The sequence below is a fragment of the Colius striatus genome, chromosome 17, assembly GCF_028858725.1.
Source record: "Colius striatus isolate bColStr4 chromosome 17, bColStr4.1.hap1, whole genome shotgun sequence".
NCBI classification, from domain to species: Eukaryota; Metazoa; Chordata; class Aves; order Coliiformes; family Coliidae; genus Colius; species Colius striatus.
In genome coordinates, this window is record NC_084775.1 from 10592909 (window position 1) to 10605764 (window position 12856).

General features: G+C 50.4%; 1 protein-coding gene across 3 annotated transcripts in view; it reads right to left on the reverse strand.

Moving 5' to 3' along the window:
* The window catches only part of ULK1 (unc-51 like autophagy activating kinase 1), a 79134-nt gene that overhangs the window by 3450 nt on the left and 62828 nt on the right, over nt 1–12856 (reverse strand). For 2 of the 3 annotated variants that reach the window (XM_062009632.1, XM_062009630.1), the window contains exons 20-28: nt 12564–12826; nt 11768–11952; nt 10799–10914; nt 10089–10232; nt 7444–7631; nt 4643–4818; nt 4434–4552; nt 2515–2672; nt 1762–1897 (exon numbers count right to left, since the gene is read on the reverse strand). In XM_062009632.1, the coding sequence (XP_061865616.1) occupies nt 1762–1897; nt 2515–2672; nt 4434–4552; nt 4643–4818; nt 7444–7631; nt 10089–10232; nt 10799–10914; nt 11768–11952; nt 12564–12826 (1485 nt within the window). The remainder of the gene's footprint in view (nt 1–1761; nt 1898–2514; nt 2673–4433; nt 4553–4642; nt 4819–7443; nt 7632–10088; nt 10233–10798; nt 10915–11767; nt 11953–12563; nt 12827–12856) is intronic. The other variant, XM_062009631.1, reaches the window with a different exon arrangement.

A 12856-nucleotide genomic window follows, 5' to 3' on the forward strand; every position in this document is an offset into this window, starting at 1 on the left:
CATCAGGTGGAGACTGACACTGAGTGAGGATCTGAGCACAAACACCATCTTGGTAAGAGACAGGTTGAAGGGCTGAATAATTGGAGCTCCAACACTGAAAGCTGGGAGGCAGCAGCGCTGATGGAGGTACCATGGTGCTCTGCAGAACCACCATCTGCTAGGAACAATTCATTCCCTTTCTGTCACTGGAGTGGCTGTTGCCAGCAGGCAAGATGACTCATGGCCTCCAGTGCCATTTGTCACGGCTTACAGCTGAGAGTCTGGGCCCAGCCCAGCAGAGTCGGTGCCAGATCCTCATTGTCTGAGTCCAAGGCTCTCTCAAAAGCCAAGTGTTTGGTGAAATTCATTGGTCTCACAGGGAGACCTGCTGTATTTCTAGGTTCATCATTTCAATTTTCAGAAATAAGTTATCAGATACCTGAGATCTGAAATGAAATGCATAACCACTACCAGAGAACAGCTCAATCAGGAAGCTGGAACACAGGGCAAACCAGGGAATAGCAGGATACCAACTGGGAAAAGAAATCTATTAGATGCATTAACTGCATCTCTGGACAAAAGATGTGATTTAGGTTTGGTAAGAAATGGTACAATAGAAACTACTTAGTATTCCCTGTTCCCTTGGCCCTCCAGTGCCACACACTACCTGCCAGGCTCCCTTTGCTCTCCTTCAGTGAGCCTCATGTCAACTGTGAAAGTTGGTGGTAATTAACTGACTGACTGCCTGTGAGCCAGAAATCTCTTCTCTCATTATCTATGCAAGAGCTCTGCCTGCACAGGCGGCTGGAGCAGCCCAAGAGCTCTCTGCACGCCCAGCACAGGCATTTGGTAGCCCACATTGGAGAGAAGCACAGTTTGCTAGCTGCAGCCATCCCCTCAGCCTACTGAGGGTGGGCTGGTGTAACGGGGGCAGAGCAGAGCTAGGCTGAGTTGAGCTGCTCTAACAGAGATAGCTATTCCCCATGCCCCCTGCCCATTTCCCAGGAAGGACAGAGGGGATTAACCCCTGCCATCAGGGGTTAATCAGGGCAGAGAAAGCACTCAGAGTGACTGAGGTCTGTCTCTTCCCTCCATGTGTGTTGGCTACAGAGCCAGAGAGCCTGCACTGCAAGGTGCAGAGAGAGGGGACAGCTGAGAGCAGCACGCAGAGGGGTCCACCTGCCCCAGGAGTGGAAGCAAAACGATGGCAAGTAGGTCAGAATTCAGCTTTCACTGCCTCAGCAAGCACTTACTGAGGAGGAAAGTGTTTGCCTGCTGCCTTCTCAGGCAGCCTGAGGCTGGGGAAGCAGACAGGAGAGCAGTCCTGTCTCAGGAGTCCTGCGGGAAGGAGCCTGCGTGGTGCTATCCGTCACCTCTGCCTGACAGCCGCTGCACTCGCATGGTCCCAAGGGCTCTGAGCAATCTGAGGGATGGCTCTGTCTGGAAAGCAAACCCAGGCCCCTGCTGTTGCCAAACCACTTCCTTCAGTGAGTTCCTTCACACATCAAAAGCTCCAACAAAGCCCTGGCAATCGCTCTGCATGGGAAGCTCTCAAAACATGGCTCAGAACAGGGACCTGCACTTCTAACAGTCTCCCTGCTGGGGAAGCAGAAGGTCTGGCTGCGAGGAGCTGCCACAAGCCAGGAGACCTCTGCTGTGTCCACCAAGGTGTAGCCAAAGGAAAAAAGGATGCTGGGTACTGCAATTTCTGATCCATGCAGCTAGAAAAGCACAAGTCCTGGTGGGAGGAAAAAAAAAACCCAAAAGTCACTGAATACTCACATTTATTGATGTTTTCTATGTCCCCCTGCTCAGTGATGATATTCAGGAGCCCCTCCATCAGCAGTAGAGCCTTGTGGTACCTCTGTGCACAGTCCTCTCTGTGGTGGAACATCTCATCCAGGGCTGCAGACTGCACCTGCAGGCAATAATCCCATGCCCAAAGGTTACTCCCAGTCCAGACCTTCCCAGCACAGCCCCTCAATCACATACACAACCACCTCACTCAGCCTCCAGAGCCTGCACACAGCACCATGGGGAGCTTGTTCTTATGAGGAAAGGCTGTGATACCTGGGGCTGTTCAGTCTGGAGAAGAGAGGGCTGAGGAAGAAACTCATCAACACTTTTAAGTACCCCAAGGGCAGGTGTCAAGAGGATGGGGCCAGTCTTTTTTACCGTGGTGCCCAGTGACAGGACAAAGGGTAACAGGCACAAGCTGGAATACAGGAAGTTCCATTTCAACACAGAAACTTGTTTGGTGTTGAGGTGAAGGAGTCCTGGCCCAGGCTGCTCAGGCAGGGTGTGGAGGGTCCTTAGCAGGAGGTTTCTAAACCCAGCTGGATGTGTTCCTGTGCCCCCTGATCACGGGGAATGTGCTTTAGCAAGGGGCTCAGCTGGATGAGCTCTGGAGGGCCCTTCTAACTCCCACCACTATGTGACTCTGCATAAAGCCACCTGCTAAGGCCACAGAAGGACCTCTGAATGCTGCCTCTTTCCCTGTGCTGGCCCTGCTCCCAGGCACCATATGGTTATTACCATTTGCACAGCGTAGCTGAAGATGAGCTTCTCTGCAGTGATGCTGTTGATCCGATCCATGAGCTTCTGCTTGTCCAAGAAGAACCTCTGGAGTCTCATGTTGAGGCAGTGGCAGGATGATACACTGGATTTATAAAGCTCATTCAGCTTCTTCACAACTAAAGGAAAGAAATGCTTTAGCTGTTACTTCAGTTCTCCTTGTGCCTCCCTCCTTGTATCTACAAACACAATCCCAAACAAGTCACTTCAAGACAATGAGGTTATGTGAAAGCCAAAAGACCGTCAGGACAGTACTTGCTGCACCAAGGGGCTTTTCCTTTCCTTCCTCTGTCACCTTCACCAGTTACAAGCCTGCACGTGGCAACACCTACACGAATGCCTGGTTCACCTGAGGCCAGGCCTATTTTTGTTCCCTTCAGCAGCCACGAGGCACAGAGCAGTTTGCACCACGCGAGATGTCTCACGCGCTCCCGGCAGCAACGGACGCGCCAGGTCCAGCTTCTGCTGCTTGATGGGTGCTGACGTGCTGCAGAGAAGTACATGACCTGCCTGTGGTAGCTGCTGGAGCTGAGTGTGGATGAGCAGCACTGACTAAGCAAAGGAATCTCTCAGGACTCTGCTATTCCAGAAAGAAATGAGAGCAATGTCCATGAAAGGCCACCTCCTCTGCTGAACCAGAAAGCAGAGAGCCAGAGGAGAGACTGATGCCAGGATGAAAGGCTGCTCTAACTCTTCATCAGAGAAAAGGACCAAGGCACAAAAACTTAACCCTGTCAGGATCAGACTGTCAGATCAGAAGGACTTTGAGATGGAGTGGGGATCTCAGAGCTCATAAGTGACATGAGGAGGGCAGAACTAAAAACTCTACAAGAAGAGAGTATCAAGAGAGACTACATAAAAACCAAGACAACACACAAATACAGCAACATCCCTCTCCATGGAATTCAATCAGAGCTCTGTGCTGTGCCCAAATTATCAGCAAAAAGAGGATGGCTGTGGGTAGGGACCCTGCCTGGCATACACTTCCCAGGGGCTCTCCAGGACAGTGTCTTATCATGCTTCCCTGCTCTTTCCATAGACATGGGACACCTAAGACACCCTTGTGTCCTCACTGTGAATCCAGAACTTGCCACCTGCCCTGAAAAGCAATAATTTTGGGGAGTTATGTCAACTTTCCTGTTAGCCTGAACATACAGAAGATGTGTAGCTGAACCTGTGCATTTTTCTCCACCCTGTCTGTCACAAAGTGCTTGCGTTCACTGTGTTTTTTTACACCTCATCCCAAGGCAGCACAAGTACTTTCAAAGACTAAGCTCTTGGGGAAGGCAGCTGATGGGTCAAGCACTTCAAACACTTCAAAAAGCTCCCTCAGTAATATTCCATTGGTAGCTTTCAAGTTATTTTTCCTAACCCTGAACCAGAGCCAGCTCACACCACAGGCTTGCTGGTTGGATGCAAATGTAAGGCCGTAGCACCAGCAAAGGAGTGCCTCTGGCATTACCAGTATCTGACTTCCTGTGTTCTTGTTTCACTTGAAATATCATCAGTGCCAAGGCAGGTCTCTGTTTGCCAAGTAAGCACTTCCCAGGACACAGCACTGTGTAATTAAGTTGCGCTTACGTCAGGTACAAATAAGCACCTGAGACAGAGATGTACAAGGAATCTGATAAGACACATTCCCCTCTCAGTAATTAGTGCTGAAGAGCCTCACAGAGGCATGAGCAAGAGCTTCCAGACCAAAGCAGAGAGGAACAATTCCCTCAGTGTGAATAAAGAAGTCCTGTTGGTGCCAGGGGACAGTAAGACACAAGCCCCTGGGCACACTGGCGGGGGATGACACTTGCTCAGCCCCCTCCACACCCTCGAGGACACTTTGAACCCTCCCACTCCCTGGTGCCACGTGCCCAGCAGCCTCCTACCTTGCTTGACAGTGGAGGAGAGGCAGAGCTTGCCAGCTTTGATCTGCTCTATTGCCATCTGCAGCCCCGAGGACAGAAGCTCTGCCACTTTCAGGTACAGCACCAGCTGCTCCGCGTAGCTGCAAAGCAAGAGCATTGATGAGTGGGACGGGTCAGTGTCCCCGAGGGCATGTAGGGTGGGAGAAGCCTTGGGAGCAAGGGACCCTTACCTCCACTCCCGGCTGAGGAGGCTGATCTGGTCGGCCACCACGCTCTCCTGGAGCTGGTACTCGGCTGTCACCGAGCTGCTCATCTCGCTGGAGCCCTTGAGGGCCGCGATCTCCATCACGTAGTGCACGAAGGCCAAGGTGAAGCGGAGGCTGCGCAGGATGTCCGTGTGCTCTTGCTGTGGGGCAGAGATCAGGGGAGTGGTTACAAGGGGAAGCTGCTGGGCCATGGAGGGCTGCTCCCTGGGAGCTGTGCCATTCACAGCTCACAGAAATAACCCCCCATCACCTCTGCTTTGGGCAGGGGCACTCAGCCCCCAGCCAACACACACCCGTTCCTCCCCCACAGTAACCACAGCGAGTGACAGCCCCAGGACAGAAAGAAATTCCCAGGCAGCTCCATGGAAAGGTTGGTGAGAATTGCCCCAAAATTACACATCCCCTGCCCAAGGCGGATCTCAGATCTGTGGGACTCTTTCAGAAGTCAGTCAGGAAGCGGGAGAGATTCCACCCACACCACAGGCCCAGCACTGGTCCCCACCACAAAACTGATAGAAAACTGGAACCAGGTGCAGATTTCTCAAGTGACAACCTCCTACAGCACAGAAAACTGCACACACGGTGTGTCCCACCCCACAGCCCAGCCCTCACTTGGTCCCTTTTCCTTCTGTCCTCCCAGTTCAGTGCAGTGAGTCCTGGGTGAGGTCCTCTGAAGAGACAGCAAGGACAACCTTTTGTTTGCAGCTCCTTGCCACTGAGTGCGTGGCATACACACCAAGTGCTGTGTTCATTTCAGAGCAGTTTTTTTCTCTGCTGTTACAGATCAAAAGGGATTATCCCATTTCTGGGAAGCTGCATTGCTTAAGTCACTGAAAACATTTTTGGGAAGTTAGTATTTGTGGAAAAATTGAATGCTGTGGGTCCTACAAAGTGAATTCCTGCCTGGATCAGACACAACTCTGTTGTCCTTATGCTCTCTGCAAGGAAGTGACTGACCTGCTTCAACTTCAAATATTCAGTTCTCTCAAAGGGGTTGGTAAGGATGTTTCCTACATGAATCTATTTAAAAAAGCCCCCATGCTCATGTTCTGCCAGCTTTTGTTTTTCATTCACTGGCTCAGGCACTTGGCTGCTAAGGCAGCTTTGACTATCTGAAATATGGATCTCTCCTCCCACTAGCTTGCTACCTGGACAGTCCAGTAAGGCAAGGAAGTGTTGTCTCCATCTTCCTCTATTTTAAAAGCAGAGGAGGAACCTGGAGATTAAGTAACCGCCAAGTCATACAAGAAGTTTGTGGCAGAGCAGGAAGCTGCTGAGATCTTGCCGATCTCAGGCTGGTATCTCTAACCAACACACAGCTCTTCCTCTCAGCTTATGCTATCGCCTTCTATTAGTTACTGTGCTACTCATGGTCTCGTTTGGCACCACCAGAGTCTTTCCTTCCACAGTCATTGCTGTACTGTGTGTTTTTGAAGCACTGATAAAGAAACTAAAGCCTTGGCTTGTCAGAACCTAAAGAAACTTTTACAAATGATGTGGAAGAACCACCCATCTGAATGCAAAGGCTTTGCTCCAGAGAAACAAAGGTGCTTAAACAGTAAGATTTCAGTACCCTGAAAGTAGCAGTAGACATCAGAAAATCTGCCAAGTTTTGCCTTCTGGCCAACTCCTCAGGTCTCAAAAAAAGGTTTTGTGACATGCAAATGGATTATTGTGCTCAGCAGAAACAGTGAGAGAAGACAAATGATTTATTTCAGACATAGAGGCTGAGCTGAGTGCCACTAACATGATCAAATTGATGCTCCCTTAGGATACTTCTCTTCAGACCAGTGTCCAAAGTGTTGGCAGCTGGCAAGGCCCCACACACCTGGGACCTCACACAGGTAGGATGCTCAGTTAAACTCACTACTGCTGCAATCAGGTCAATGCTGGAAGTTCTAGCCCTGTGGCTCTGCAGGTAATTATGCAAACAAAGGCAAGGCAATGCATAATTGACAAAAAAAATGAGCTAAATAAAAGCTGAAGTTAGAACAGCAAAGCCACATCCTTAAAACAATGTATGAAGATCGCTGTGGGTATCTCGGGGTTTTCAGCAACACCAGCAAAACCCAGATGCAAAGAGCCTTCCTCAGTCCCACACAGCCCACAGAGCTATCACCAACAGAGCTGAAACTGAGACTGAATCCACCTCCCACCTCTACTGCAAACGGGCAGCCTGACCTACATTTCAAATATATCTCAGCTCCAGAAGCATTTGCTCTGCTTCAGCCTGCAGGGAAGGGAAGCCTGGCAGCCTTTCAGCTCCACAACCTGTTTTTGGCTGTTCTGGTGCAGAACAGAGTGTCCCCCCGCAGCGTGAGCAATGTCAGAAGGGTGAGGCTCAGAGTGTTTGAGGTGCCTGAGCAGAGCCCACACCACCTGCCTCCCGAGGGCAGGCAGCACACACCACTGAGCCCCTCACACCCTCAGGTCACCTATTACCCACGTGGAGCCTTTGGGAAGCGGAAAAGGCCCAACATACCCAAGGTATCTTCAGAGACTGTTAATAAGAGAACATGTCAGGTAAGTGACTTCAGCAATTGGAAATGATGAATTTTCACCCCAGTCATGGGCTGTCTGCTGGAGCAAACAGCTGGGGAGCAGGCTCAAAAGTCACTCTGCTAACATGCCCTGGGCTCTCAGCACTGCACTGGCCTTGCTCTCTTGAAACCACCTTCCTCCATCTTTGGAAGGAACTCTCTTGGCTGCAAACACCTGACCTCTGGATTTGCTTTGCCCCCAGCAAGCCCCCAGGATATACCCACCTCCATGAGCGTCTCTTCAGGCAGCTCTGGTGCCTCAAATGTCACAGCACCTTCCAGGTTGGCGGTGATGGGATCAGCAAAAGCGTAGCGAAGACTCGAGGGGCCTTCCACAGCCTCCCCACCAGTGCCCACTGCCAAGTGCCTGCTGGTGAACGAGCCTCCAGAACTCAGAGAGCTGGAAGACCCCACTAGAGAAGAAAAATAAGGAAAAGAATGACTGAAGATGTAAGCAGCAGGCCAGCTATCCCTCACCAAGCAGAGGGGCCAATCCTGAGGGAGCCAGGATCTGATAGGAGGGAGCAACAGGTACTTGGGAGGCAGATGCAAGGACTGGATGCAGAATAAGCACTCCCCAACAGAAGCTCCTCAGCAACACAAGCCCAGGCAGATTTAACACACCTTCCAGAACGTCTGTTGTGTGCAGACAATTCAGAAGCATTCTGTCTTTTTTGTCCAAATCCTTTCTGAATCCTACCACAGTATCTTGGGCTAATTGCTATCACACGCCACCAGCAGACTTCCCCATCACTGAATGAACACCTCTGACAAGTGAGGTTTTCACCATAGTTTTAAAACACCAACGATTTACATGCAAATCAAGAGAGCTTTCCATTATGTGTGCCACACTTCTGCTTCCCCCTCTTTACAAACAGGAGGCTTGGCAGAGAGTGACTCCAGCAGATCAAGACCCTAACCTCAAGCATCAGGAGACTCTGTAAGTACAGTGTTCATCACAAAATTCCCTCACCATCATCCTTTCTCCTTCTTGATCCATGAATCCATCCTAAGAGCACACTGCATATAAAAGATGGGACACTTTAACAGAGGTTTCTCTCTCAGGGTATTCACAATACATTCACTACTTCCACAGGGCTTCATATCCCCTGACACACTGATATATTCTGACTGGGGAATGCTAACAGCAGCTCCCATACCCTGCTAACTCAACCAAGGCTGTATTCTCCACTGTCACTGATCCTTTGGAGGGAGATGTTTCCCTTCTACCCACGAATTTCATTTGCTGCCCTACCCTGCCTTCAAAAGGTTCAGCAAGATACTAATGCACAACTGAACTGCAGAGGCATAGCTTCCTCCCAAAACTTTCTCCTCACTGGCAGCTATGCTTCAAAGCTAAGTGAATCACCAAAGAGTGGCAGAGTATTTCCAGATCTTTCAGAGAGAGGAAAGGAACAAAAATATCACACTCTGGATACCCTGTAATTCCAAGAGGCTGTTTATATAAATTGTTATGACGACTCATGAAAAGGCTTCTGCCTTTGTATCCATCAAGTCATCTTACTCATGTCTTGTCCAAGCACTTGGGATGCAGAGTTTCAGCTTGCAAAGCTCCCCTTTGCACCATTAACTTTGTGCATCAACTACAGCACAAGGAATTTATTGCACAGACCTACTGAACAGAGCTTGTCAAGCAGAACTGCTTTGACCACCTTGATCTAAGGCTCTGTGTGTGTTGTAGGGTCACTGTTCAACAGCCTTCTCTGCCAGGCATCCCACTGGGGTCTGACTGTTTGGAAGCCCTGTAAAAGCATCCAACTATCAACCTGCTAAAAATTGGTGCTTGGATCTGCTTCCAAATTGCTATTATCCCTGCAAAAGCAGTACAGGAAGCCTGAATTCTCTATTCATGCCATTTCAGCCCTAGCAAGAGGCTGCAGCCAGGATAGTAACCCCATGGTACTGCAGACTCCTCAGACATTTTGTAAGAATCTCTGCCCTACAGAGCTCACCCTCTAAATAGACAGGACAGAAAGGATTATGGCCCCAACTTCCCAGACAATCAAGGACTTGAGTGGTTTTAGCTACGATGGAAATCCAAGCCACACCCAGGAACCGAGCCCATGTGTTCCCCTATCCCACTCAGGCAGCTTAATCATGGCTACATCCAAACTTTCCCTGCAGTAATTAGGAACAACATTCAGATGAGGAAGAGCCAAAACGAGAACCCAAACAAGCAAAAAATGCAAATAAAAGTGTCCAAATATTTTCTGAAACTGAACACAGACTGCAGCTCCCAGAAACACTGTCCCAGAAGGGCCACTTACTACAGCCTCAGCTGCTGGCTGAGGAGACCAGAGAGCTAACATCTAAAAAGAAGCATCTGTCAAGCAGGAGTGTGTTTCCCTATTTCCTGCTTAAGCAGCTCAGAGTGTAAGTAACACCACTAATAATTTTGCATAGAGAGCCATCCTGCCCTTTCCTAATGGTGCTCGTGTGCTGACATTGCTGGCCATGGGTGCTCACGTTCAGCTTTTATAGTTCATCCAAAAACCATGGGGAAAGCAATCAGAACACAACACGACCTTTCTGTTAACCTAGCAGCAACAGTGGGTCTATGAACAGCTGCAGCATTATTCCTGGAGCAGAGCACAAAGAAGCAAAAGAAGAAATTGCCTGTCTCTTCCAGTACTGGAAAACCACTACCTGGCATTAGTCCTAGCTCCAGTAATAACGGGTTGGCAGGAGCCAGCACGAGAACCTCCAAGGTGCTGAGAGCAGCTGAGCTCTGTGGACTGTGCTCTGAGCAGCCCTCAGCCACTACTAGTGTTCAGCAGCAAGGAATCCAACACATTGCTCTGCCCCCAGGCATTCCCACTGGAACAGGCAGGTAGGTATCAGCCCTTTACCTGAAAACATCCTGGTCCTCATGGTCTGTGGGGGGGTTGTTCCACTGGGAGGGGATCCGACAGTAAAAATCACTGGGGATGGGCTGGCAGAGCCCCCAGCCCGGGCACCGGAGTGCAGGGTCCCTCCACAAGCACCTGAGGGAGCTGGGGAGACAGTTGAAAGGTGCAGACTGGCATTACAGGAGAGTTACTCAGAGCACGGTGTGCCTCACCCAGCGGGTTTACGTTCCTGCAGACTCTCCTGGGAGACGGCAGTTACCAGCACTCCCTTTGGAGGCATCTCCCCAGAACAGGACTGGGCCAGGCTGGCGTGGACTGCAGGCAGGAGCCCAGGCAGCCTCAGGCCATGCTGCAGCTCTTTGCTCCTGCGAGCTCCCGACCTGCAGGCCCGGGAAGTGCCACCCTGGCAGAGCCACTCCTGTCCGAGCTGCCTGGCAGAACGGCCCCACTTCCACACCTTATCAGATTCAGATGAGGCCAAAAGACACAGCCCTGCCTACACAAATCACACCACTAGCCAGCAATTACACAGCACACGTAGCCCAGACCTTCGAGCGCTCCACAAAAGAAAGCAAACGTCCTCACACTCCTCACACACAGCAGCCACCACTTCCTCTGCCAGACGCCGACAGAAAAGCAACCCTCCATCCGGAGGAGGCACACAGGCAAACTCAGCCCCAGCCCAGCATCTGCCTGCCCTCCCCACCTACCTGCAATTTCCATGGGCTTCTCATTGTTCAGGCTGTCGTTGCTGCCAGCTTCTGAGATCTGTGCCCCAAAGGCTGCCTTCAGCAGCAGGTCAGTGAGTCTGCCTGTGCTCAGAGATCTAAAACGAGGACATATGACACGATGAAGGAATCAACAAAAGCAACAACAAGAGTAAGGTTGCAGCTAACTTCCACTCCAATTGGTGCCATTCCTGATCTGCAACCACTTAACACTACACAACAAACAGTCAGAGCTGAAATAACCACTCTTCCTCTTTCAACAGAGCACCTGAAGCACCTCATGCTACTTGTAGAAAGCATGCAGCTGCCATGACTAACTGCAGTAATGCCAGTACTGACTACAGCATTACTACTATACAATCTTTCTTTGATGGAAGATATGGAAATTAATATCAGAGGGCTCCTCCAGATCACTGGAGGAAGCTGCAGTCTGCAGAGAGGCATGTAAGAAAAGCTTCACACTAACACCTGCGTGACTTTGCATCCTGCAATGCTTGGGACAGTCAGCACCTGGCTTTCAATCAGATCTCTGGTCTGAAGAGCTGTCTGTGCCCAGTGTTAGATGGGCAAGGAACCTCTCATCATAAGAGCCTCCCATCCATGACAGGCACAGGCTCCACAACGAGCAGGGCACTTGTCTGCCTGACTGCAGGGAGTCTTATAGGACAACAAAATCCTGCATCCCCACTTGATGAAGCCCTGGGCACTAAACATGGTGTAAAGCTGCAGACAATCATTTTATAAAATCTAAGCCATGGTCTGCCCCTGTGGGGGAAGACTTTCAAAGCCTGCATCACATCTGCTGGCAGTCCCTGGGTACTAGCAGGTAAATACAGACTGCTTACAGATGGCACATTACAACTTCAGTGTCAGCTGGGGTTTCAAATTTGCCCCATCCATCCTGTATTAGGAAATGAAGCACCATTGTATAAAGCATAGGCTATAGCTCACCTGCCCTTGACCTCTTCCACAGGTCTCAGCCCCAAGCCTGCTTGCTGGCAGTGGAAATGACCCATCTCCTTCAGATCTGGCAAGGTCTTGTTCCTTGTCGGAGTCATCATGACTCCCTGATGGGCCAAGAGGGTGAGGAGATTCTGGGAACTTGGGGTTTTGGGAAACTCAAACGGTGACACAGCCTAGGGACAAAAAAAATAGAGACCTGTCTTCAAAAAGGACAAAGGTTGTCCTTCCCTCTCCTCATTTCTTTACCAAAATTAACTTACACACTTGACAACCTGCCTGAAATGAAGAAGCAGAAATCCCACCCCAAGCAGTCACTTGTCCCCAATCCCAGAAAGACTGAAATGACAGGACAACAAACCCTGCTGAAACTCTGTAGCAGGCTAATATAAGGAGAGAGAATGCTGCCAGGGTGCCAGCTCCTCAGGAGACCAGGCTGTTCCTTGTGAGGACTCCTCCCGCACACAGGCCAAGTCACTGTGGACAAACCAGCCCTGACACCACAGCCCACTAATGTGCCTCTGCCTTACCTGGGCAGGTCTTTTTCATACCCTGTTAAAAACCCTGGACTCTGCTCAGATGGTGAACACTGCTGCCAAGTGAGATCTGCCCACTAAGAACTAGGACACTACCCCATTTCTCACAGATCGCTAAACAGCCCTTGAAGGAAGAAAACCGATCAAGTGGTGACCAATCTAGGTCAGTTATCTGATCATGCAGCCATTCACCCCCCAAGAAGCCAAAAGACTGAGCTGTGAGAAACCCAAAAGCACACTCCTTGACATACCTTTGTAGGGGAGCCCATTATAGTTGGCAAAGGGCTTCTCTGCATGAACTCGGACAGCTTCGGTGAGGATCTGAGCTGGCGGCAGTGCTGCAAACCATGAATCTGCAGAGGCTGGCTGACTGGAGTGTGACCAAAGTGAGCAACAAGAGGATCAGAGTGTTGCTTGGTTATCTTCTGCCTGCAGGAATGCAAATCTGACAGGTTGGGAGCACTGTGGAGCCGGGAGCCCATCCCTCGTGGAGAGTGTTCAGGCGCCGAGGAACCTGGAGGGCCCAGAGTGACAAACCATGTCA